At 55.5% G+C, this 26,187-nt stretch overlaps 1 protein-coding gene across 1 annotated transcript in view; it reads left to right on the forward strand.

The window, feature by feature from the left end:
• The first annotated feature begins 9,691 nt into the window (after nucleotides 1-9,691).
• ZC3H7A (zinc finger CCCH-type containing 7A) overlaps nucleotides 9,692-26,187 on the forward strand; it is a 36,450-nt gene continuing 19,954 nt past the window's right edge. Inside the window, exons 1-5 of the mRNA XM_056107408.1 lie at nucleotides 9,692-9,711; nucleotides 19,170-19,271; nucleotides 22,976-23,015; nucleotides 25,306-25,503; nucleotides 25,980-26,138. Coding sequence (XP_055963383.1) covers nucleotides 19,204-19,271; nucleotides 22,976-23,015; nucleotides 25,306-25,503; nucleotides 25,980-26,138 — 465 coding nt within the window. The 5' untranslated portion in view covers nucleotides 9,692-9,711; nucleotides 19,170-19,203. The remainder of the gene's footprint in view (nucleotides 9,712-19,169; nucleotides 19,272-22,975; nucleotides 23,016-25,305; nucleotides 25,504-25,979; nucleotides 26,139-26,187) is intronic.

Raw genomic sequence — 26,187 nt, forward strand, 5'->3', positions numbered from 1 at the left:
CTACTGAAGCGGTGGTGGTGGTGGGGGGGGATGTCAGTTTTTCTATTTTCACATTCGAAAATCGAAAAAAAAAAAAAAAAAACCCCAAAAACCTTGTAATGATAATAGTTGACCACAGGGTGGCAGTAGAGGTCCGTGTTAGCCCTCTGGGGGCGCTGTCGTCGGAGGAAGGATTGTGCAACATTAGAGGATACAGTGTGGCGGCCGCTGAGAGATACTGTAACGGGAAGGTGCTTGCTTGCCAGGGGTCCACTTGGATTGCATCTCCAGGACCACTGAAGGTTCCCGGAGACCCACCAAGAGTGATCCCTGAACATTGTCGGTTGTGGCCCCCAAACCAAAAACCTCTTAGTGTCAGCTTGTTGTAGGGACCCCTGGTTCCTTCCCCTGCAGGGCCGGGTGTGGGTATGAAGAACAAAACTGAAAGTAAAGGGCTTTCGGCGTTGGCTTCGGTGTATAAAGGCCGGTTGATTTTTTTTTTTTTCCTTTTTGAGTCACACCCAGCGATGCACCGGGGTTACTCCTGGCAGTGCTCAGGGGATGCTGGGAATCGAACTCGGGTCGGCCACATGCAAGGCAAATGCCCTGCCTGCTGTGCTATCTCTCCAGCCCCCCGGAATTTATCTTTAACCTTTTATTCGTGTTTTATCTCTCATTGTTACATTCCCCAGGTCAATCTTGCTTGGTTACTTGTAAAGTCAAAACTTTTGGTGATTCTGGACTTTGTATCTATAGTGTATTAAAGTACTATTGGGCCGGAGTGATAGCACAGTGGGTAGGGCGTTTGCCTTGCATGTGGCCGACCTGTGTTCGGTTCCTCCGCCCCTCTCCGAGAGCCCGGCAAGCTACCGAGAGTATCTCGCTAGCATGGCAAAGTCTGGCAAACTACCTGTGATGTAGTCGATATGCCAAAAATAGTAACCACAAGTCTCACAATTTGTTGTGAGATGTTACTGGTGCCTGCTTGAGCACATTGATGAACAACAGGACAGTGCTACAGTGCTGAAGCATTATTACTTGTTTCTCTATTTATTCTAAAGCCTTTTTCTATTTTACTGTAGATCAATGTTCTTTTCTTAAACACAGAAAGACCATTAATGCCGTACTCCTAATATTTGGGAGTTGGTTGACTCTGAAAAATGTCTACTCCTGGGCATTCATCATGATTACTCGACTCAAGTGTCAGTTGCTGCATTTCCTAACATCCCAAGAGGGGGGAAGGCACCACAAGCCTTGGATGGACCTGGGAAAACATCGAAGCTACCCCAGCTTTGGTGGGACAGTCTAGAGAGCATCAAAGCCTGGTTACGACTTGGAGATGGGACCCCCCATGGGGAAGGACAAGCTGAACTGGCCTGAGGACTAAGTCTGGGATTTATGGTAAAATCTTTGCTTTCTCTCAGAGCCTAGGTAACTAAATTTTGGATCTGTATTTCTTATTGTGTTTATCCAAATAACTGTAAGCATTAATAAGAAATAAACTTAATTGTTTAATATGTACAACTAAAGGGAAGGAGAAAAGCAATATAGATGTCCCTGGGAGATAGGGCATCTCCTAGAGTTAATCCCCCCCAAGAGAATTGTCTCTGTCCAAATGCTTTACTTCTCTAAGTGATGAATCACACCGACATGCAGTCCTATTTCCCTGACCCCTTCAGATGTGCTGTAAGTATGCTGCTAGCATCTTTGCATCCAAGGGGCCATTTTGACCATCTGTGGTCCCTGTCACTTTGTTCCTCTGCTGATGAGGCCTGGGGTGGGGGTTCTCGGTCACCAAACGCACGTATCATGTACCCATACTTTGAACTCACACAAGGGGACGTCGCTTAACTTTCTTCCCCCACCTTTTACTCAGTTTTTTTTTATAATGTTTTATTTTGGGCCACACTCCGTGATGCTCAGGGGTTATTCCTGGCTCTGCACTCAGGAATCACTCCTGGCGGTGCTCGGGGGACTCTATGGGGTGCCGGGGATCGAACCTGGGTTGGTCACATGCAAGGCCAATGACCTCCCTGCTGTCCTATCGCTTTGACCCTTTGTTTTAGTTTTGCTTTTGTGCTGCACCCACTATGATCAGGGCTTATTCCTGACTGCACTCAGGGATCATTCCTAGCATGGCTCAGGGGACCACACTGAGTGTTGGGGACCGTATGGTTGCACGCAAGGCCAGCGCCTCCCTGCTGTACTCTCTCCCAGCCCCCAGACTGCTTTATTATCATTTCCCTTAACCTCTGTGCTGTGTCTGGAGAACTTGACTATTTCTCTGGGTACTTTTTGCCTTCATAGATAGATCCTTGGGGATGGAGAGACAGCAAGGTGAGCGCCCTGACCCCTCTACCATGGCTCCAGCCCATGGGGTCAAAGCTCTGAAGAGTTTCCTAAATTGCCTTCATGAGGCATTTTGTGTCCAGTGATTCCTTTCACGTATTGATTAATTTTGCTTTTGGAGAGCCACATTCATCCAGTGGTTCTAAAGGGATACTCCCGGCTCAGTGCTCAGAGGTCACTTCCAGCAATGCTGAGGTGCAGGGGATCAGACCCAGGGGTCAGGGCCAGAGTGGTCCTACAGCAGGGAGGGCGTTTGCCTTGCACGTGGCCGACCCTGGTTCGATCCCCGACATCCCAGGTGGTTCCCCAGCACCGTCCTGAGTGCAGAGTCAGGAGTAACCCTGGGACAAAAAGCAAAAAATAACAAAACAAAACAAAACAAAACACCAGGGGTCCTCTTTCTCTCTCCTTTTAAATTTTATTTTTTTGCATGTGACCTTTTTATTTTTCCCACATCCTGGCAGTGCTTTGGGACCCTTGTGGGGTGCCAAATTTGAGTCAACTTAAGCAAAGGCTTACTCGCTGTGCTGTTCTCTGGCTGTCCCCTGCTTTTATTTTCAGAGTGGTGAAAAGTCCAGAACACAAGGGTGGGGAGTGGTTATTCCAAATCACCTTGACCTCTGTGCAGTACAGACTAGGGAGCAGGACCGAGGACGTGCTGCTCGGGGCCATGTCCCATTGTCTGCCTGGCCCTCCCCGCCTGCCTTTTTCTCTGATCTTATCAGCTTAATTTCCTGCGGAACCGGCACCTCCCTCCCAGGACATCTCCGTCCCTGCAGTGGATGCTAGATCCTCCGCGTTGGATTTCCAGGACTAAATATAACATGCGCCACCCATTCTTTTGACTTTTCCTGTCCTTCGAGAGCCTTCTTCCTTCAGGCAAACTTCGTGGTAACTTTTTTTTTTTTAGCTTTTTGGGTCACACCCGGCGATGCACCGGGGTTACTCCTGGCGGTGCTCAGGGGACCCTATGGGATGCTGGGAATCGAACCCCGGTTGGCCACGTGCAAGGCAAACGCCCTACCCGCTGGGCTCTCTCTCCAGCCCCGGTGGTAACATTTAAATTTTTTTTTCTCAGAGAGGCTGGAGCGATAGTACAGCGGATAGAGGTTTGCCTTGAACGCGGCTGATCCGGGTTCGATTCCCAGCACCCCATAGGGTCCCCCGAGCACCGCCAGGAGTAATTCCTGAGTGCATGAATCAGGAGTAATCCCTGTGCATCGCCAGGTGTGACCTCAAAAGCAAAATAAATAAATAAATAATAAAAAGACTTTTGGGGCTGGAGAGATAGCACAGCGGGCAGGGCGTTTGCCTTGCACGCGGCTGACCTGGGTTCGATTCCCAGCATCCCACATGGTCCCCTGAGCACTGCCAGGGGTAACTCCTGAGTGCAGAGCCAGGAGGAACCCCTGTGCATCGCCGGGTGTGACCCAAAAAGCAAAAATATATATATATATAAAATAAAACTTTTCCCAGAGGGTGGGCTGGAAGGTGGGCTTGGGGTCAGGGGCGCAAGCAAACGCCAGATTCCAGGTTTGAGCTCTGGATACTGTCAAGCACTCCCAACACCGCTCGGAACCCCAATAAATACGATTTTTTAACAGGCTTTGCCGAAAAGGCTCCCGCTATCCCAGCCCCTTAAGTAGGCGGCTGAATGTGCGGGACCGTCAGGGTATTGGGGACGGCGCAGGCCGAAAGCGAGGAGGTTCCCAGAGAGGATGAGAGCGGGAAGAGAGACCCTCCGCCCGCGCCTCGGGGGGCGCAGATGTGCGTTCGCGGTCGAGCATCCTAAGGGAGAAGCGCCCCGCTGCCCGCGGGTGCAGGGCTGAGCCCCAGCCGGCGAGCCAAGCGCCGTCCTCAGCAGAATTGTGTAACAAGCCCCGGGCGTCCGTGATTGGCCAGATGAAACATGACACTGGCCTCTGTGATTGGGCAGACGAAACATGCCCCGGCCTCTGTGATTGGTCAGACGAAACATGCCCCGGCCTCTGTAATTGATTGGCCAGATGAAACATGACACTGGCCTCTGTGATTGGGCAGATGAAACATGACTCTGGCCTCTGTGATTGGTCAGACGAAACATGCCCCGGCCTCTGTGATTGATTGGACAGATGAAACATGACACTGGCCTCTGTGATTGGGCAGATGAAACATGCCCCGGCCTCTGTGATTGGTCAGACGAAACATGCCCCGGCCTCTGTGATTGGGCAGACGAAACATGCCCCGGCCTCTGCGGTTAGGCAGATGAAACATGACACTGGCCTCTGTGATTGGGCAGATGAAACATGACTCTGGCCTCTGTGATTGGTCAGACGAAACATGCCCCGGCCTCTGTGATTGGGCAGATGAAACACGCCCCCTCGGTCCTCCGTGATTGGTCAGACCACCCAGCGCTGGCCAATGAGAGCCTGGTCCAGGATTCTGCGTGACGTGCCTCCGAAGGAATCCTGGCGGCTGGGGCTTGGAGGTCCCAGGAACCTGGTGCAGCAGGAGGTAGCAGCTCGGGGTACCCCCATCCCCTGCACCCCGTGCAAGGTGGGACCTGCCCAAAGAAAGGGCTTTGATCACATCTAGACCAGTTTTCTCTGGACTGTATTAAATCACGTGAGCTCGTAAATTTCCTCCTGGCCGTAATCTCCTTTGAAGTGCGTCTTTACTTGAAGGATCACTTGCAACAGAAAAGATTCTTGACGTAGACGTCGACGAGCTCCTTTCGAGACAATACCAGCAGTAGTCTACTGATGCCAAGGATAGGGGTGAAGACTGCACAGAGGAGAGCGGGGCATGTAAAGACCTCCAGGCTTCTGTCCGGAGCCCCTTTCCCACGGAATAGCAATGCAAGCCTGAGTGAGTTTCTTCTTCCTAAACAATCAGTTTTACAGAAATCCTACTTTGGAAATCGTCTTCTGGAGAGCCTTGGGGAGCGCTTACTGACTGTCGCAACACCTCACCCTGCAGCTTGTCGCCAAGTACTACTCCAGATTATAAGGCTATAGATTTACCAGCGGGTTACTTGCCTTGCACCTGCCAAAGGACTTTGGTTCGGTTCTTGGTACAGCAGAAGGCTCCCTGTAAACCATCAGTACATACACTCAGGCTCCCCTCCCTCCCTAGCTCCTCCTCTCCAAGAGCAGATGTTCAGTGTGTGTGTGTTAATGGTTAAGGGCTAGAGAGAACGCACAGTGGATTAAGGTGTTTGTCTTGGGGCCAGAGAGACAGGATAGCCGGGTAGGGCATTTACATTACATGCAGCCAACCCAGGTTGAATCTCTAGCACGCCATATGGGCACCCACCAGCCTGCCAGGACTGATCCCTAAGTGCAGAGCCGGGAGTAAACCCTGAGCACTATCAGCTGTACCCCCTTCCCCCCCAAAAAAAGATAAAAATTCTTATTTGCATGCCACTGATCCCAGATTGATCCTCAGCACCACATATGGCCCCCTGAGCACTGCTGTGGGCCACTCCTGACCACAGAACCAGGAATAGGCCCTGGGCACTGCCCAGTGTCCAGATTCCAAATCCCACCCTCCCCAGCCCCAATCCTAAATTGTAGGGCCAGATAGTGTAGGGTATAAAACACATGCCTTGCACGTGGTTCACCCAAATTTAATCTCAAGCACTACCAGACATGATCCCTGAGCACAGAACTAGGGGTAAGCCCTGAACACTGCCCAGTGTGTGGCATCCCAAATCAATATTTAAATTAAACAAATAAAATAAGTATGTCACCTGAAACCTAGTTAGGCTTATTTATTTTGGTTTTTGGCTTTTGAGCACCACCTGGTGATGCTCAGGGGTTACTCCTGGCTCTGCACTCAGGAATTACTCCTGGTGGTGCTCAGGCGACCATATGGGATGCCGGGAATCGAACCCAGGTTAGTCATGTGTGAGGCAAAGTGCCCTCCCCACTGTACTATCGCTCCAGCCCCAGCTCATTTGTTTTATTTTAGAAGGGAAGTAGAAGATGTAAGTCCATCCTGTAGTAAGCCACTATGAAATAAATTTATATAAAACTTCTGGTTGGTTGGTTCTTTTTTTCCTTCCAAAGACATACTCAAGGATGTTTGTTTCTTTGCCCAGAGGTGCCCGTGACCATGGATACACTCAGAAACCTCTTCTGATGACACAAGCTGAAAGGGAAGCATGCTGGGTGGCAGAAAATGGAGCTGGCTTTGTATATTTTATTTATTGATTTTGGCTTTGGGGCCATATCTGGCTGTTCTCAGAATTTACTCCTGGCTCTGTGCTGAGAGCTCACTCCTGGGAGTCCTTGGGAATCCTCTGGGGTACTGAGGAATAAACCTCGGTCAGCCCCATGCGAGGTGAGTGCCCTCCCCTCTGGACCATCACTCTGGCCCCTGATGCTGAGTATTTTAAATCAATATTTAAGATGTATATAGCACAACAGATGTCCATGATTCAGAATGTGTTTACATTCATTCCATTGTGTTTTTTTTTGCAAATGTCTTCAAAATCTGCCCATTTGAAACCTTTGTACAAATCAGCAGAGAATGGGCAACGCCGGTGTGGGTTTGTGCTAAGTACATTTCATAACAATTTCACAGAAGCTTTGGACATGCTTTTGGAAACATTCATGCAGTTACTCCTGGGAGTACTTGTGCATTTTTTTCTATTTATGGTTTCTGAGAATTTCCTAATACGTCTTGGCACCCTGACACAGGAGATAAAAGACTGACTAAAATTTATGATCCTTGAGCATGTTAAAAAAAGAAAAAGAAAAAGAAGTTCGCACTCTTGGAGATTGGTTAAGGGAGCCTGGCCACAGTTTCCTTGTCACTGAGACCAAAATGTCCTTTATTTTTTATTTTTTTTTTCAAAATGTCCTTTAAATGACAAAGTGGGGGTGGATTTTCTTTGGATTTCATGTCAGTTCTCCTTACTCACGCCTATCCCAGGCTGTCTCATGGTTGATAAACCGTTTCCGGTCACACATCCCAACAGATCAAGTTCTCTTCTGTGAATCTTCATCCTCCTGGGGGCTCTGGGGTGGGGGGTGGGGTCCTTCCTGTTCTGTCGTTGATCTCCCCAAACCAAACCTTATGGGGATATTTAAACAGAACACCTAAAATTTCTTTTCTTTCTTTCTTTCTTTCTTTCTTTCTTTCTTTCTTTCTTTTTTGGCTTTTTGGGCCATACCAGTGATGCTCAGGGGTTAGTCCTGACTCTGCACTCCGGAATCACTCCTGGTAGTGCTTGGGGGACCCTATGGGATGCCGGGGCCCAAACCCAGGTCGGCCGTGTGCAAGGCAAACATTTTGCACACTGTACTATGGCTCCAGCCCCAGACGCCTAAAATTTCAGTCTTGAGTGTAGGAACCAAGATGCCCGGGGAGCTGCGGGGATGCAGCCAACTGCCCTGAATAGAATTGGCACTTCTGCCGCCCAGCAGATGGGCTGGCCTCCCTTCACTCATCCACGGCTCAGGAGGACCTGGTCCAGGTGGCCGGGGTTCTAGAGCGTGGAGGGAGTGGCAACTATGCATGGAATTAAATTCATCACCCAACTGAAAAAACGAACAACAACAAAAATCCCTGATGTCTACTCACTTGAATCTTGGGTACATTATTGGTTTGGGCTCCCTACCCGGTGGTGCTCAGTGGCTAATCCTGGCTCTGCACTCAGGAATTACTCCTGTGGGGCTCAGGGGACCCTATGGGATGCTGGGGATCAAACCCTGGTCACAGCCACCACGTACAAAGCAAATGTCCTACCTGCTGTGCTGCTGTGCTATTGCTCTGGTCCCTGCTTTTTCTGGTTTCTTTTTCTTTTCTTTTCTTTTTTGTTTTCTTTCTGAGGTTGCTGGGGGAGGGCTCCTTACTCTGTTGGGGGGTTGTCTCTGAGTGCTGGTGCCAAGCCTGCTGCATTCAGCCTGTTGACCCATTGTTTCTGCCTATCCAGACATTTTCAAAGCCCGAGAGCACCCAGTAAGTCCTGAGAGAGAGTGGCATCAGGCATAAGCCACGCTTTATCTGTGCTGCAGAGTGATTTTATTTTGTTGGTGGGGGGAGTGAGGGAGTCGCTTCTGGCAGCCCTCACGGGACCAGCCTCAGGACTCCACATGTTAAGCCTGTGCTCCGGCTCACCTCTCCAGACCTCTGGCTTATTTTGAAACCAGGCTGGAATTTCTGGCAGTGCGGGGCTTGCGGAACACAGGGTGACACTCAGCAGGGCCTGCCAAGCAGCTGAAGCCTCGGGCTAAGATCTTTGCAACCCCCACAGGGCGGGCAGGCTTCTCCCTTCCAGTTCATCCCCTTCCTGGCCCCAAAGGATCAGACACAGGTGGGTGTCCCCTGCAGTGGGCCTGCGTAGCCATCCCTTTATTTTTTTAACATTTATTTTGTTTGCTTTTTTTTCCTTTTTTTTTTTTTTGCTTTTTGGGTCACACCCGGCGATGCACAGGGCTGACTCCTGGCTCTGCACTCAGGAGTTACTCCTGGCGGTGCTCAGGGGACCATATGGGATGCTGGGAATTCAACCGTGCGCAAGCCGGGCGCCCTCCCCACTGGACTCTCACTCCCGTCCCTTACCAAAAAAAAATTGTCCAAGATTTTTTTCGCGATCCGAGGTCGGTGGGGCCTGGAAGGCCACAGCTGAAGACACGTCTGCCAAGCCCAGGCGAGTTGGTCCGTGGAGATCTGGCCAGGGCAGCTCCAGATCCGGCTTTGTGCTGGGCCTGGACGAATGAAGTCCCCCTCCCTGTCACTTCACGCCCTTCGGGGCCCGCCCTGTCCACCCCGCGCCTCTCCTTCACCCTCGGCAATCTGGGCGCGTCGGGGGAGGTGGGGTGCGGGGCTGGGCAGTGCCGCCCCGGGCAGGCCCGGGCCGAGCGGGTGGGGGCAGCGGACGCGGAGGGGCGGGTCAGGACAGCGAAGCGGCTGCAAAGGGGCGCCCTGGGGGGCACGCACGCCGCGAGGGATCGTTAAGTGGCCTTTGAAGGGACCCCAACTAGGTCAGCCCCGGGGGCGGGGGCCTCCCCGCTGCGCGCCCCTGGGCCGGCCCGGCCCCCCGCGGCTCTGCAGCGGGGCTGGGCTGCCGGGCTCGACTGCGCCACTCCCTCGGCTCCCGTGGGCGGGGTCCGGCGGGCGCCGCGGCCCCGGGGCGGCGGGGGGGTGGGGGGTCCCGGGCGCGCGCGCGGCCCGACGCGGCGCGACGCTCCGGGCTCAGCCAATGCCGTGGCTCGCGCGCGGCGGGCGCGGCCTCCGGCCAGCAGGGGGCGCCGCGCCGGGCGCCTCCGAGCCGCCGCCGCCGCCGCCCGCGGGAGGAAAAGCCGCGAGGAGCGCCCCGGCCGCCGCCCCGCGCCCCGCGCCCGCGCCCGCGCCCCCCGCCGCCGCCGCCGCCGCCCCGCGCCGCCGTCTCCGCAGGTGGGTGGGCGCCCGCCGCGCGCCCCCGCGTGCCGCGCGCGCCCCCGCGGCTAACGGACGCGGGCGGGGGAGGGGCGCGGGGCGCGGGCGCGCGGGGTCCCGAGCGCCCCCGGAGGGGCTGGGGGCGGCGAGGGGCCGAGCCGGGCCGGGGGTCGCCGCCGCGCCCCGGCCCCCCGCGCGCACGCCGGCCGCGGCCTCCGGGCCCCTCCCGGCCTTTGTGTGCGCGCGCGGCCGGGGGCGCCGCCTGGGGGTGGGCTCCGGGCCGGGGGTCTCGGGCGCGGGCCCGGCGGCTCCTTTTGTCCGGGGCGCGCGCGGCCGGCCGGGGGCTGCCCGGGCTGGGGGGCTGCGGCGCGCCGGTGCGTCCCGGCGATCCCCCCGCCCAGACCCCGGCGGGGGTCTCCTCCCGGCCCCGGGGCGTCGCGGGGGCACCTGTCAGCGGCCGCCTGGGGGGCTTCCCGGCGGGGCGGGTGGGCGCAGGGGTGTGGTCAGGCCCCACCGCGCGGGCGCCCCTCCGCCGCGCGCCTGCGCCCTGCGCCCCGCGCCCCGCGCGCCCCGCCCCGTCCGGGCACCCGGGCGCTCCCCCCGGAGGTGGACTGGGCACGGCGCGGCGACCGAGGTGCCCGCCCGGGGCCCGCGGAGCACCCCTGGGTCCGCTCCCGAAGACGCGCGCGCTCGCGGGGTGGGAAGCCCACGGGGCCGGGGGCGCGGGTGGTGGCCGGCCTGTGCGGCCTGGGCTCCCGGGACCTGGAGGGAGACGGTTCATCTGTCGGGTGTCTTGCTCTTTTATTGGCTTTTTGGGTTTTTTTTTTTGCTTTTGGGGTCACGCCCGGCGATGCTCAGGGGTCCCTCCTGGCTCATGCGCTCAGGAATCACCCCTGGCGGTGCTCGGGGGACCATATGGGATGCTGGGAGTCGAACCCGGGTCGGCCGCGTGCAAGGCAAACGCCCTGCCCGCTGTGCTCTTGCTCCAGCCCTGTCTTGCCCTTTTAAGTACACTTTTTGGCTTTTCAGTTTTGGGAAGAGGGGGCGTGGGTGCGGGCGCGGGCACAGCCCCGGGCTCCCCGTTCGCTTCTGGCGGGAACCGGCGGGGTGCCCCCCGGGGATCGGGTGTGGGGAGATAGGCTGCCTTGGCCGCGAGCACCTTAGCCCCAGGACTGTCTCTCCAGCCCTCCCCCGCCCTTTTTAAAATTTAATTCGATGATTTTTTAAAAGCCGGGCTGCTTGCAAGTGGAAGAATGAGTGCCCGCGAGTCGGACCTGGGACCGCGCTGGGCGGGCGCCCCACCCACCCTCCGGGTGTGGGCAGGGGCCCTGGGTGCCGCCCCCTGCCACCTGCTTGCCTTTTCACTGCCCCTGTGGTGGCACTTGGTCTCCCGGTTCCCGGGATAGCGCCGCCCACCCCCACCCCGCACTCCTGATCTCACCCTCGGGCCCCCCTGAACCTGCGCTCGGATTGCACAAAGCAGAGCTGGCCCTGATTGGCCGAGCGGTTCGAATTCATGGGGCGCGTTTTTCACCGTTGGCATTTCCCCTGGCTGCCCTGTGGGTAACCTGAGGCTGGTAAATCTGGTAAATCCCGACCGGGATCTGCTACCTAAGTAAAATTCCCGGGGAGTCCTGCCCAGGGGTGGGGGTTTCTCATGGCAGGGCCCCAGCTAGAGTGCAGTTCCTGTCCACAAGCGCGGGGCCAGTCCCAGGAATCCTGATTGGATTGACCTGTCCGACTGCCCACTTGAGAGAATCAGCCCGGAAGGAATCTCAGCTCCTGGCCCGAGCGTCTGTTGGGAAGTCTGGGCCAGCCAGCAGAGGACCAGCGAGAGACAAAAGACTCTGTTCAGACTGTCTGGGACAGGCTTCCTGGAGAACACTTCATTTCTTGGGCATGGTTTGACTTTTATTTTTTTTTTATTTTACTTTTGTTTTTGGGCCACACCCTCTGATGCTTGGTGGGGAGGGCCATATGGGGTACCCCAGGTTGAACCCTGGTGGACCATGAACAAGCCAGGTGCTCTCTCGGCTATAAATCATTGCTCCGGCCCCAGACTTTTTTTCCTGACTGACATTCTTGGGATTGGAAGTGACATTTATTTTCTTTAATAGAGGTATTTATAAATTAAGGGGGAAAAATTTTAGGACACATTTTTATTTTGTTTTCGGCTTTTGGGGCACACCCAGCGATGCTCAGGGGTTACTCCTGGCTCTGCACTCAGGCTCTGAACTCCTGGCTGTGCTTGGGGACCATTTGGGATGTTGAGAATCGAACCTGGGTTAGCTGTGGGCAAGGAAAGCTCTCTACCCACTGTACTATCTCTCTGGCCGTTTAGGACGCATTTTTGGGAGAGAAGTACCAACATATTCGTCCAGAAGTTAAAAAAATTAACGCCTTTGATCATCTGTTTTAATCCACCAAAAAATGATGTTTTATGTGACGAGAGTTTTTTGAAAAGGATCAAGGCCACGTTGCTGGTCCAGCGGGCCCAGTATCTTTGCCTTGCACACGGCTGACCCGGGTTCCATCCCTAGCAACCCCTCTGGTCCCCTGAGCACCAGGAATAATTCCTGAGCATAGAGCCAGGAGTAACCCCTGAACACCACTAGGTGTGGCCCCCAAACCAGAGCAAAAACCAAAAAGAAAAAAGAATCAAGGCCACAAACTTCCCTACGAGGTTTTGTCCCAGCAAGAAATTAAGCTTTTTTTTTTTTCAAGCAATGGATTTAGTTCATACAAATTTCATCTCGTGTCCAGTGAAACCAAGGCACCGACCATGTCTTGGCCCCTGTCAGAGAGGACAGAACGTTTCTCTTTGGCACGTAACTGAATGGAAATGGGTGTCCTGGCGAGCGGGGCCACCCAGCTGCTCTTGCAGTCTCCGCAGCCCAGGGAGGTCTGAGCTGGCCACGCGGGGTACCACAGAGACTTCTCTTCCCACAGATTCCCCCCAACTTCCTGAGCTGTCCCCTGTGGCCTGGCCGGCCTGGCCACTGGTCCCCTTGTCTGGGGACACTGAGCTTCTTCTTCGTAGCCAGAGGAAACAATCTCATAAAATTGCCAGTGGGAGGGTCCCTTTGGGGGGGGCACTAGGACATTGGGGCGCACCAGTGCTCTGCTGTCTGGGTTCATCGTGGCTGAGGGCTGCGTTGTGACCACTCGCTTTTCGGGGTGCTCCCTCGCCTGCGGGATTCGGAATGTGTCGCAGTGCTGCTCTGCGCCACGGCTGTTACTTGTCTGTGCCGTGGTGCAGGGAACAGACCGGGGAGTGAGTGCTGGCTTCGGTTTCCTTCCAGAAGAGTTCAGGGCAGAGCCACATTCGCTCGTGGTAGGCTCTCGGTTTCCCCGCGAGGGCCCTGTGCCCACTCTGTGGTCTGCCCAGCTGTCCTCGGCAACGTCCCTCGAGCCCAGCCCTGGTGCGGGTTGGTGGGTCCTGAGCTGCCAGCCCTGGGGAACACCCGTCTGTCTCGGGTGTGGGGCCGGACCCCCGGCTGCTGGCACCGTTTCTGCCTGTGTCCCATCCTCACACTGACCCTTCGGGGCGTCCTGCAAAGCTGCTTCCCTGTGAGGTCGTGCAACTTTTTAACGTTTTTTGGGCCGTGCTTGGCAGTGCTCAGGATTTCCTCCTGACTCTGTGCTCAGGGCTCACTCCTGGCAAGAGTGGAGGACCCCAGGGGATGCGGACGATCGAACCCAGGTCTGTCCTGTTGTTCCACCCCTGCACAGCTTTTTAAAGTTAACTTTCCTCGTGATCAATTTATTATCAGTAAATGTTTGAGTCATTTGCCTGATTTTTGTCAACTTGGTCTGTGAAAGTCTCTCAGGCAGCTCCCTGCCCCACTGAACACTGCAGAGGGCACCCCTGAAAACTGCAAGGGGACAACACCCCAAAACTAAAAAAATACCAAAAAATGTCTCTGACCCAAAAGTGTCCCCATGGGGAAGCGCTGGCCGGGACCGGGGGCTGGGGCGATGGCCCAAGGGGCTGCACACGGGCTTGACCTGCATGGAGCCCGGAGCCCCAGGTGTCCTCCTTGGTCCACCTCCTATGGTCCAACACCCACCTTGGTAGTGAGGTGTGCCACTTCCTGGTGACGCGGGGACACCCACAGGAACAGTGACCACTGCTGCCTGTGGTGGCCACACTCTGCTCCCTCTGAGTCATCCATGCTGGCCCAAGGCCACAAGTCCGGTGGCCACAGCCCTGGGGTCACCAGTGTGCTGACCCCAGGACTCTGCCCATGGATCCCCAGGGTGTCGGCGCCCGGACAGTGGTGCCCTGACTCGCCAAGTGAGTCCCCAGCCTGAAGTCCCCCTCCCTGCTTTGTCCCCGCTCTCCTCTGCATGCCCCGTTGGTGAGGATGGCAGAGTCCCCTCATTTCTGGGGGTGCCCTGCTCTGCCACGCTGCCTGCCCCTAACCTGTGCCAGGTTCTCACACTCGGGCCTCAGAGCTCTCGGTGGACCTCCGGCCCGCGTCTCCCCTTTAGCCCCTGCCGCCCCCTGGTCACTTGGTGCCCTATGACCTGGATAACAGATAGTGAACGGTCCTGGGGGTAAGGGAGACAGAGAGATGTTCTGGAAAGGGTTTGAAACAGCTGGTGCGGGGGAGGGGGCAGCAGCGGGGCCAGGCAGGCACAACCCGACCCCCGCAGGGCCCCTGAGAGTGTGCCGGGCGGGCGGAGAGAGTTGGGGTCTCCTTGGCAGGGTCAGCAATCCTGCCTTGACCCTGAGGGTCCCAGTGGCCTGGGGTGGCTTTCACAGGCGTGCTGGCCACTGGGACCTTGGACAGCACGGGAGGACAGATCTCAGGACCGGGACGGGGAGCAGCCCCCGTTCCTCTGGTGGCTGGGGTCGGCAGTGGGTGTCTCGAGGTCATACGGCAGCGGGGAGGGCGCCCGCCTTGCACGTGGTCAACCTGGGTTCGGTCCCCAGCACCCCCCGGGGTCCTGCCAGGAAGGATCCTGGAGTTCAGAGTCAGGGGTGAGCCCAGGGCACAGCTGCATGTGGTCCCCAAATTCAACGAAACCAAAGGGCCTGGGATTTTGTGCCTTTGGGTGGCGGATGCCGTGGTTTAAGCTTCAGTATTCTGCCTGAGAGGCGGCTTCTACCTTACAGCTCCCCGACGGCTTTGGAGTCCTGGTGGGCTGCTGAGTGGGCAGTGGAGGGTCGACACTGGTGGCCGCAGTGCAGGCTGCGATGCATTCGAGGGTGAGGAAGGCGGGGGGTGCAGACATAACAGTGTCATCACATGGCCGGCGTGTGGATGTCCCTTGTGGAAAGCTCAGCTCATGGTACATAGAAATTGTGTCAAGTAGGAATTGGGGTGGGGCGGAGAGTGAACTGCCCCGTGTGCGTCCCCGGAGAGGCTCCCAGAGGGAGACTTTTGCTTCTGCCACTGGAAACACTGTGTCCATCTCTTCTTTTTTTTAAATTGGATCACCCGTGAGATACACAGTTGCAGAGTTGCCCCTGATTGGGTTTCAGTCATAACAATGTTCCAACACCCTCACTTCGCCAGTGTACATTTCTTTTTTTTTTTTTTTTTTGCTTTTTGGGTCACACCCGGGATGCTCAGGGGTTACTCCTGGCTCTGCACTCAGGAATTGCTCCTGGCGGTGCTCGGGGGACCATATGGGATGCTGGGAATCGAACCTGTGTTGGCCATGTTGGCTGCATGCAGGACGAACGCCCTACCCGCTGTGCGATCGCTCCAGCCCCCACCAGTGTCCATTTCAAACCAAGGTGGCCCCCGTTTCCCTTCTGCCACCCCCTCCGGCCTGCCTCTATGCCAAGCACTTCTCTCCCTCTTCCTCCCGCCCCCGCGTCTCTTTCTTTTTCTTCTCGGGTCACACCCTGTGACACTCAGGGCTTCCTCCTGGCTCTTAGGGAATCAGTCCTAAGACAGACCCGTGTAGGCGACACAAACGCCCTCCCCGCTGTGCCGTCATCTCTTCTTAGTCACATCCTGGATCTTCCTCTTGGGGTAGAGGCCAGGGTTCAAGGTTTTCTAGCCTTTTCTGGGGCAGTGGAATCAAGGCTCTGAACTGGGCGGATTTTCCTGGGGGGCCCCTTCCCCGCCCACAGACAGACCTGCCCATGACCTTTGCACCGCTTCCCTCCATGGGCGAGAGGGACGGGGTTCTCCTTCCGGCCCCTGGCCTGTGCCAGTGCCCCTTGGCCCTCGGCCTTGGTTCCAGTGCTCGGCCAGGTGGGCAGCCTTCACCCTTGCCTCCTCCTGCTGGTGCTGAGGGCCCTGTGCCTGTCCGCCTACCTGTCCACTGCGGTCTGGCTTGGCAGCCATGCCTAGAGGTGCCCCAGGGCTGTTCCCCACCCTGTGGTTTTGGGTGCCCCTGAGCTGCCTCGGTTTCCCCTCAGTGCTGGGCTTCCTGTGAGCCCGTGTGGGCTCTCTGGTTTCTCCCAGCCTGTCCGACACTGACCAGTTGGTGTGTTGTGGACACGCGACCTCCCCGCCAACACACTTGATCCAGCACATCATCTGTCACACACAGGTCACACTGAGTTCAGAGAGTGCATGTGGGCTGGTCAGCCCTGCGTGTTGGCCAGGCCCGCTGCCTGTATTTTTGGCTTCTTTTCTTTCCCACTGTCGCCTTCGGCTGCAAAACACATTGCAGAGGAAGTTTCAGTGGCTCAGTGTCACTGGGACTTTTACGTGTTCTTTTTATTGGGGGTGGGGAGTGGGGACCTGCTTGTGTTTAGAACCTACTCCCGGCTCTGGGCTCGGGGATCACCCCCGGAGGTGCTCAGGGGACCCTCTGTGGTGCTGGGGAGCCAGCCAGGGCCCTGCCCTTCTGTTGCTTTCGCCCGCTTTTTTTTTTTTAAATTTATTTATTGAATCACCGTGAGAACAGTTACAAAGCTTCGCGTTTGAGTCTCAGTCGTACGATGATTAAACACCCATCCCTTCACATTTTCCACCACCAAAGACCCCAGTATGCCCCCCACCCCGCCTCTACCCCTGGCTGTGTGGTAGATAATTACTCTTTCTCTGCTTTGATCACATTCGGTATTTCAACACCAGTTCCACCATTATAATTCGGAATTTCCGCCCAACGTTCAGACCTGCTGAAAAGGCAACGTTAGACAAATTGTTTTTTATTGCTGGTTATGAATACATATGATCTCGGAGTTCAAACATTTTAATTAGATCTGGAGAGGTTTCCACCAAGAGCCGCTTGGTTCAGAGATTAGTTTGTGTGTCTCTGGGATCTTGGCTTTTAAGGAGCTTAATAGGTATGGGGGCAGGGGGTCGTTCTTGGGCAGCATCTAAGGGTCCTGTCGGGGTGGGGAGGAGAAGTCTGGCCCTGCGTTTACGTGTGATATTTGGAAACTAGGGAAGGACAGAGGGCGGCTGGGAGCCTGTGCTCTTCAGCCCAGGACCAGTGGCCTGCTGCCCTCTGCCCTGTACACTCGTTCAGTGTCCAGCGTCAGGAAAGGAGATAAAGGGATTAGGAGGGAGGGAACAATCTGGGGCAGCCCCAGCCCTATCCCTGCCCCAGGGTAAAGGTGAGAGAGGGCTCAAGCTGCTCTGGGCAGGGATGGGGGAATTTGGGGCTCCCTGTCCTTCAGCATCAGGTCACCTGCCTCAAATGACTGAGTAATAAAGACGCTTGGAGCTGGAAACACAAAGTTTCCTGGGAAGCTGAGTGAAGAGAATTGCCCCTGGCAGGGGGCAGCCTAGGGAAAGCGACTCTTTGTGTTTCTTTTTAGAAAAACATTTTGTTTCAGGCACTGTGTTTGCAATTCTGTTCTGGATGGGGCTCCCTGCAGGACACTTTCAGGCCCCGTAGCCTTGCCTGGCCCAGAAGCGCTACAGCCTTCTAAATCCTTTTAATCCTTCACACTTTCTAAAGTGTGAGATTAGGGCCTGGGGCTGGCGCTTGCCTCACCCGCTCCTCAGCCTGGGTCCAGCCCATCACGCAGTGCCACTTCTGTTCCGGAGCACTGCCAGGAGTCACCCCTGAGCACAGCCCCTTGTGGCCCCAAAGCAAACCGGAAAACAGAAACATCGCCCCAGGGGCTGGAGTGATAGCACAGTGGGTATGGCGTTTGCCGTGTTTGCAGCTGACCCGGGTTCGATTCCCAGCATCCCATATGGGCCCCCCAGCACTGCCAGGAGTCATTCCTGAGTTCAGAGCCAGGAGGAACCCCTGTGCATCGCAGGGTGTGATCCCAAAAGCAAAACGAACGAACCAACAAAAGCCAAAAACATCTCCCCAGCCGTAGGAGGGACTCCCGCTGGCTGTGGCCCAAGAAGCTAAGACAAGCCAGAAAAATGTCACATGAGGTCCAGGTCTCTCTGGGTACCTGCATCCCAGTATTGAATAACAGCTGGAGGGTGTGATGCCACTTCCAGCTCACAGGTCGAGGTCTGGGATGCTGCCAAGCTCCTGCAGGGTACAGGACAACCTCCCCAGTAAAGGGTGTTCCGGTACCAGTTGTGGAGATTGAGAACCCCTCTCTCCCCCTTTTTTCCCCTTTTTGGGTCACACTGGCGATGCACAGGAGTTAGTCCTCGCTCATGCACTAAGGAATGGCTCCTGGCGGTGCTCTTAGGACCATGTGGGATGCTGGGAATCAAACCCAGCCAACCATGTGGGATGCTGGGAATCGAACCCAATCAGCCGAGTGCAAGGCAGACACACCCTGTCCGCTGTGTCATCGCTCCAGCCCTGAGAAATCCCTTTCTGGGGCTGTCCACGGGTGATGCTTGATCGCACCTGTTAAGGGGCTCTCTCTGAACTTGGGGGTGCAGGTGGTGGGAGCTTCGGTGTGTATGGGGCGTTGGCTAGTGCCGAGGGAAACTGGCCTTCCAGGAAGTTCTGACTGAATTCATTTTGTGCAGGTCATTATTGTGTCACTCGTATCAACAAGGATGATTTTAGAGTTTGTGTAACGGAATCTGTGGGCAGTTTAGACTGCATGGAGGGAGGGCTGGCCGGGCAGAACCGTGATTTTCTTTGAATTTTTTTTCTTCTTTTTTTCTTTTTGGGTCACACCCGGCAATACACAGGGGTCACTCCTGGCTTTGCAGTCAGGAATTACTCCTGACGGTGCTCAGGGGACCATTTGGGATGCTGGGAATCGAACCCGGGTCGGCCATGTGAAAGGCAAACGCCCTACCCGCTGTACTATCACTCCAGCCCCCTTGAATTTATTTTAACTTTTGTCTTGCTGCCAAGAGCCTGTGCACCGAGCCTGGGGAGGGACAGCTGTTTCCTGGAGGCCCTGGGGGGCGGTGGAGGGAGGAGGTGGAGGGCGGCGAGCTGGGGGGGGAGGGCGCAGGGTGGAGAGCTCACGCCTGCCAGGTGCCAGGAGCAGGGACCACTGGGGAGCTCGGGAGAGTTGTGGACTGGGAGGGCTCTGGGTCCACGCGGGGCGGGGGGCAGGAACCCCAGGCACAGGTTCTGATTGGCAGTTCCCAGTGTGACTCCGCGGCCTCTCATTTCAGATCGCTCGCTGCGAAGGTGGATGTGTGCGATAACATGTCCAGTGCGTCCCAGGAGAGAAGGAAGAGGCAGCAGAACATTAAGGAAGGCCTGCAGTTCATCCAGTAAGCGGAAAAAGGAGGGGAGGGGAAGGGAAACAAAGCCTCGGGGGCCTGGGGGCCTGTTCCCTGACAGCAGCGAGCAGTGAGCGGTAGCGATGGCTGGGTTGGCCGGACTCATCCCTGAGGCAGAGCAGAAGGGTGAAGGAATGACTTTTTTTTTTTTTTGGTCACACCCGGCCATGTACAGGGCTTACTCCTGGTTCATGCACTCTGGAATTACTCCTGGCGGTGCTCGGGAGACCACATGGGATGCTCGGAATCGAACCTAGGTTGGCTGCGTGCGAGGCAAGCGCCCTACCTGCCGGGCTATCACTGCAGCCCCTATGCATTTTTTTTTTTTTCCCTGTTTGGGTCACGCCCGGTGATGATGCACAGGGGTGACTCCTGGCTCATGCACTCAGGAATCACTCCTGGCGGTGCTGGGGGGACCATACGGGATGCTGGGAATCGAACCCAGGTCGGCTGCATGCAAGGCAAACGCCCTACCTGCTGTGCTATCGCTCCAGCCCCCACCCATGTAGCTTTTTTAAAAAATTTTTTTGAATTGAATCACAGTGAGATACTACTGTGAATTGCAAAGAATTACAAAGTTGTCCATGATCGGGTTTCAGTCTTCAAGCACCATCCCTTCCCCAGTGCACGTTTCCCACCACCAGCGTCCCCAGTCTCCTCCTGTCTCCTCGTCTCTACGGCAGACACTTCTCTCTCTCTCTCTCTCTCTCTCTTTTTCTTTCTCCTCCTCTCTGTATTTTATTCTTAATTTCCCCTTTCTTTTGGGGCTCATGGTTTGCAATACAGATGCTGAAAGGTTAGAGTTCTATCGCTTTACCTATTTTCAACACTCAGTTTCTGTCCAAAGCGATCATTTTCTTTCTTTCTTTTATTTTTTTTTTTTTGGTTGGCTTGTTTGTCTTTCGGCCGCACCTGACCATCGATGCTCAGGGGTCACTCCTACCTCTGCACTCAGGAATTACTCCTGGCAGTGCTCAGGGGACCCCATGAGATGGCGGGGATCGAACCTGGGTCAGCCACGTGCAAGGCAAGAGCCTCATTCTCTGTATTATCCCTCTGCCCCCCGAAGTGACCGTTTTCGGCTATTCTTGTCACCGTCCCCTTCTCTGTCCTAACTGCCCTTAGCCCCTCGCACACTTGGGGCCAGCTTCCAGCCCTTGACCTGCCCTTGGGTCCCACCCGGTGATGCACAGGGGTCACTCCTGGCTTTGCACTCAGGAATGACTCCCGACGGTGCTCAGGGGACCATGTGGGATGCTGGGACTCGAACCCGGGTCGGCCGCGTGCAAGGCAAACGCCCTCCCCGCTGTGCTATCGCTCCAGCCGCCCCATGCAGCTTTTCTAAAAAAATGTTTTTAATTGAAAATTAAAAAAATTTTTTAATTGGATATGAGTCGCATCCTTGCCTTTTTTTTTTTTTTTGCTTTTTTTTTTTAGGATGCTCTTGCCCCGCCCACCTGCTCTGTTCTTGACCATCTGGTTTCTTTGTGTTCTGGAGTGGGTCTTGGGTCACTGGTATGTTAGGGCTGCAGTCCTTGAGTACCCCGGAATTGGTGGACAGAGGCCTTTGAACCAAGCCTAGAGAGAGGGGACGAAGCACTGACCGGACTTGGGTCTTTGTGGTTACACTTTCCGTGTAGGACTTGGGGATCCCTCTGGGGTTGGGGGCGACTGGCTGGGGGACGTGGCCTGGCTGAGACCCCTTCTCTGTACTCCAGCAAACTCATCACACCCGGCGATGCACAGGAGTTACTCCTGGCTCTGCACTCAGGAGTTACTCCTGGCGGTGCTCAGGGGACCACATGGGATGCTGGGAGTTGAACCCGGGTCGGCTGCCTGCAAGGCAGACGCCCTACCCTCTGTGCTATCTCTCCAGCCCCTGATCAAACCGTTTTAGTGGTTTCTGGACTTAGTTTAAATTTCTGGCATTTAAAGCGGCCCTGGAACGTTAGGACAGTGGGTAGGACGCTTGCCTGACATGTGGCCGACTTGGGCTCTGGCCCCGGTACCCCACAGTGTCCCTCGAGCTCACAGAGCCAACATAAGCCCTGAGCCCCACTTGTTGTGATCCCCCAAAAAACAAAACCAAACAAACAAAAACTTCAGTAGAAGTAGATTCAAAAGGAAAATCTGTTTAGGGCAGGAGAGACACTCCAGGGATCTGGGCGCATTTCTTATTTGAGTTTTGATTTTGCTTTTTGGATCACACCCGGGCGATGCTCAGGGGTTCCTCCTAGCTCTGCACTCAGGAATCACTTTTCGCGGGGCTCAGGGGACCATATGGGAGGCCAGGGATCAAACCCAGGTCGGCCACGTGCAAGGTGAGCGCCCTCCCTGCTGTATATCACTCTGCCCCGAGGCGCAGTTCTTGCCCGCGACAACTCTGGTTCCATCCCCGGCAGAGCAGGGTCCTCTGAGCCCTGCAGGTTCGGGTGGTCTGGGGGTCCCTGGCACTACTGGACCAGGGCCACCCTTGCTCCTTGGAGTCCTTGTTATCAGCCCCTCCCAGTTTCACTGGCAGAGAATTGCCGGGGGCTCCCCCTGCCTCCTGGGCACCGCTTGGGAGTCCTTCCATACTCCTCCGTGCCCAGAAATGTCCTTCCTGGAGGCCCGGGAGGTGGCGGGTGGAGGGAGAGAGTGTTTTGCTTGTGTGAGGGCCTGGATTTGACCCTGGCACAGGAAACAAGACTTTGGACCAGGGTAGGCTCAGGGAACTTTGGTCCTTCCTGTGGCCCTTCACCCTCTTTCCATGCGAAAAAGAGAAAATCACTCAGCACCCTCGGGGAATCTCTGTTCTTGAGAGGAACAAGCAGAAGTGCTCCCCCCACCCTTCCTGCCCCCAGGAACTGGAAAGGTGCCGGAGAGGGGGCAGCACTCTCGGGGGTGCAATCGGGGAACACTTTTCATTTTTTATTTTTATTTTTTGCTCTTTGGGTCTCACACACAGCATTGCACAGGGGTTCCTCCTGGCTCTGCACTCAGGAATTACTCCTGGCGGCTCTCGGGCGACCACATGGGATGCTGGTTATTGAACCCGGGTCGACCGCATACAAGGAAAATGCCCTCCTCGCTGTACTACTGTCACTCCAGTCCCCGGGGAATGCTTTTTAAAGATTCCTTCTTTTAGGGGACGGAAGCGATAGTACAGCGGGTAGGGCGTTTGCCTTGCACACAGCTGGCCCGGGTTCGATCCCTGGCATCCCATATGGTCCCCCAAGCACTGCCAGGAGTAATTCCTGAGTGCAGAGCCAGGAGGAACCCTTGAGCATTACTGGGTGTGACCCCAGAAAGCAAAAAACAAATTCCTTCATTTTTTTTTATTTAATCATTTTTTTTATTAGTGAAACACCATGAAGTACATTTATAGACTTATAAATTTTTGTGCTTGGGTTTCAGTTATACAAAAATTCCTTCATTTTTTTTCTCGCAGAGTTTAGGCCTCAGCTGGTGGTGCTCAGGGCTTCTTCCTGGCCCTTTGCTCAGAGATCACCCCTGGCAGTGCTCTGCAGACCCTGCAGGGTTGTGGTGGGGTCAGCCACGAGCCAGGCAAGCAGATGCCCTGCCCGCGGAACCATCTCTCCAGCCCCGGGGAGCGCTCCTTTGGCCCCCTGGGGGAAACGGTGGTCTGAGATGATTTATGCATGCACGAAGCCTGGTCAGAGCCCGTCCATTAAAATGAATCTGTTTCTTCTTAGGTCACCGCTGTCGTATCCCGGGACACAGGAGCAATATGCGGTAATGGCTGTGGGAAGGTTGGCCCGAAGGCTCCTCGTGTAGCTGTGAGCGGTCCCAGTGCAGGGCTGTCCCTGGAGGCCAAATCTGGCCCCAGGTCTGTCTTTGCGAATAAAGTTTTATTGGAACACAGTGGACCCATTTGTTTATCCATGGTCTTGCTTTTACCGTGCAGGGCAGTTGAGACAGAGACTGTGGCCCCTTATGTGGACATTCAGAGAGGAATTTCAGTGATACCTAATGGACAGGGCAGCATTGGTGGTCCTGGACACCCAGGCTGGCTTGCTTTCCTCCTGTCGTTTTGGACCGATCCACCTTTGGAGCTCCTCAAAAAATGACCTTGTGCCTACGTTGCACCTCAACGAAAACAAGTGGGATGAGGGACTGGAGAGATAGCCCAGTGGTTAGGGCGTCCGATGCGGCCAACCCAGATTCAATCCCCAGCACTCTGTAGGGTCCCCCAAGCACTGCCAGGAGTGATCCCTGAGCACAGAGCCAGAAGTAAGTCCTGAGCACTGTTGGGTGTGGCCTTATTTTGGGAAATTTAAAAAAAAAAGGAAAGGAAAGAAGTGAGACAGTGTTAGGAAGGAGGGCATGTGTCTGCGTGTGTACTGGGGACATTCTCAGTAGAGGGCGCAGCGAGGGCGGGGACTCAGAACAGCATGGGGGGGCTGCCCTCGCCCCTCCTGGGGGGCTTTGTCTGACTCGATGGCCCCGGATGCCCTTTTCCGGCTTTCTCCCTCTTCCCCGGGTGTCTTCCTTCTGCCCATCTGTCTCCAGATGTAGAACAGAAATGGTCAGGGCCAAGCTTCAGCCCACACCCCCTTTCCTCCGGCTTCAGGGGTGCACTGAAGTGGGGAGTGAGTCGGGAGGCCCCCAGCCCCACCCTGTTCACCTGGACTTTTTGGGGTCACATTGGCAGTGCTCAGGGCTACTCCTGGCCCTGCACTCAGGAATCTCTCCTGGCAGTGCTCAGAGGCCCTCTGGGATGCCGGCGATCGAAGCCTAGTCAGCTGCAGGGCAATCCCTGCTGTCCTTTGGCTCTGGCCCCTCTCCTTGACTCCGGAAGACAGTTCTGCCCAGTTTCTTTATGAAGTTTTTCGCACCCTTGACAAATCCATCTAAAGAGTCACTTATCCTGTACTGGGAAAAGACCTTCTTACGTCCCGAGGAAACAAGAGAAAGGAGACAGAAGTATTCAGACCTAGGGAAAGGCACAAGCTTCATGCCCCGTTCTTAGGAGCCCGGATCAGAGCGACTCCAGAGGAAGGAGCAGGGTCCTAAGTCCCTGGGGACCCTCAGCCCACACCTGACCCTGGCAGGTGACTGCCAGGGGCGCCTCCGTCATTCATGGCGACTGTCTTTCTGGAACCCCATTTAGAAATACCACTGGCGGTAGTTGCAGGGCGTTTGCCTTGCGTGCAGCTGGCCCAGGTTTGATCCTCGACACCCCACAGGGTCATCACCAGTGATCCCTGAGTGGTCCCTGAGCTCAGAGTCAGTGTAACACCTGAGCACCAGCAGAAGCACCACCCAGACCAAAAAAGACAAACCGGTTGGGGCCAGAGTGGAGCAGAGTGGGGAAGGCACTTGCTTTGCAAGTGGCCCACCTAGGTTTGATCCCCAGCACCTCATAGAGTCCTTGACACCCTATACAGTCCCCCGAGCCCTGCCAGGCGTGATCCCTGAGCACAAAACCCGGAGTAAGCCTTGAGCACGGCAGGATGTGGCCCCCCCAAAAACAAAAGAGCAAAACATTAGAAATACTGGTCAAAAGTCTTTAGATGTTCTCTCACTCTCTATTTTTTTTTTTTCCTCTTTGAATCATACCCAGCAATGCTTAGTGATTACTCCTGGCTCTGCACTCAGGAATTACTCCTGGCAATGTTTGGGGGGACCCTCTGGGGTGCCAGGGATCGAACCTGGGTCAGCTGCATGCAAGGCAAACGCCCTCTCTGCTGCCCTGCCGCTCCGGCCCCTTCAGATGTTTTCTGTGACCTAGAATTTCCACTTGATTTATCCAGGGCAGAGCTAGAGGGGCGATCCGATGCTGGCCAGTTGCTTTGCTGCCTTTTTCTAAGGCATGAGAAGCAACTTTCCTTGACAGAGTCGCTGGTGAGGGCCCCGGGGTGGAGGTCGGAGGGTGGGCGCTGGCCAGATCCACAACTTATTTCACACGTTTCGCCGGGTGATTTCCTCTGAGGATCTAGGTACAAAAACGAGCGGGTACTTGTTGTCCCAACTTGTTCTTGAAAGAACTTCAGGCAACGATTTTGCTTTTGTTTTTCTAAAGGTATATTTAAGGGCTCTCGTGAGAAATCTTTTTAACGAAGGAAATGATGTTTATCGGGAACATGATTGGAACAGCTCGCTAAGCCAGTACACAGAGGCGCTGAACATTGCTGATTATGCGAAGACTGAGGACATTGTAATTCCTGAAGAGATCATTGAGAAGCTGCACATCAATCGCATTGCTTGCTACTCCAATATGGTGAGTGGGAGACTTTCTGTCGGTTGGCCATGGGCCCCCGTGGCAGTTGACGGGGAGTTGAGTTTCTGAGCATTCCCAGAAAGGAACCAGTGTAAGAAGTGGCCTGTCGGGGCTGGGGCGATAGCACAGCGGGTAGGGCGTTTGCCTTACAAGCGGCCGACCCGGGTTCGATTCCCAGCATCCCATAGGGTCCCCCGAGCACCACCAGGGCCCCCTCAGCACCCTCCTCCCCCCGGCTCACACACAGCCCTCGCCCCTGCGTCCCACAGGGCTGGGCAAGGGGGGACACCCCCAGGGCTTCCAGGAGTAATTCCTGAGTGCGGAGCCAGGAGTAACCCCTGTGTGTCGCCAGGTGTGACCCAAAAAGCAAAAAGGAAAAAAAAGAAGCGGCTTGTACAAGAAAATCCCTTGCCCACTGGGGTTTCCCAGCAATGGGTCACTCATGGCTCAGTTGGATTCTCTGTGTCTACGCCCAGGGTTTCCACAAGAAGGTTCTCGAAGACTGCGACAAGGTCCTCGGATTCGATGCAAGTAACTGCAAAGCTCTGTACCGGAAGTCCAAGGCCCTGAGTGATCTCGGAAGATACAAAGAGGCTTACGAGGCTGTGGCCAAGTGCTCACTGACCGTGCCGCAGGTGGGGGTTTCCTGACATCTGTTCCTAACTGCCGGGGCCTTTGTCCATG

Source organism: Sorex fumeus, unplaced genomic scaffold (assembly GCF_029834395.1).
Source record: "Sorex fumeus unplaced genomic scaffold, SorFum_2.1 ptg000165l, whole genome shotgun sequence".
In the NCBI taxonomy this organism is placed as follows: domain Eukaryota; kingdom Metazoa; phylum Chordata; class Mammalia; order Eulipotyphla; family Soricidae; genus Sorex; species Sorex fumeus.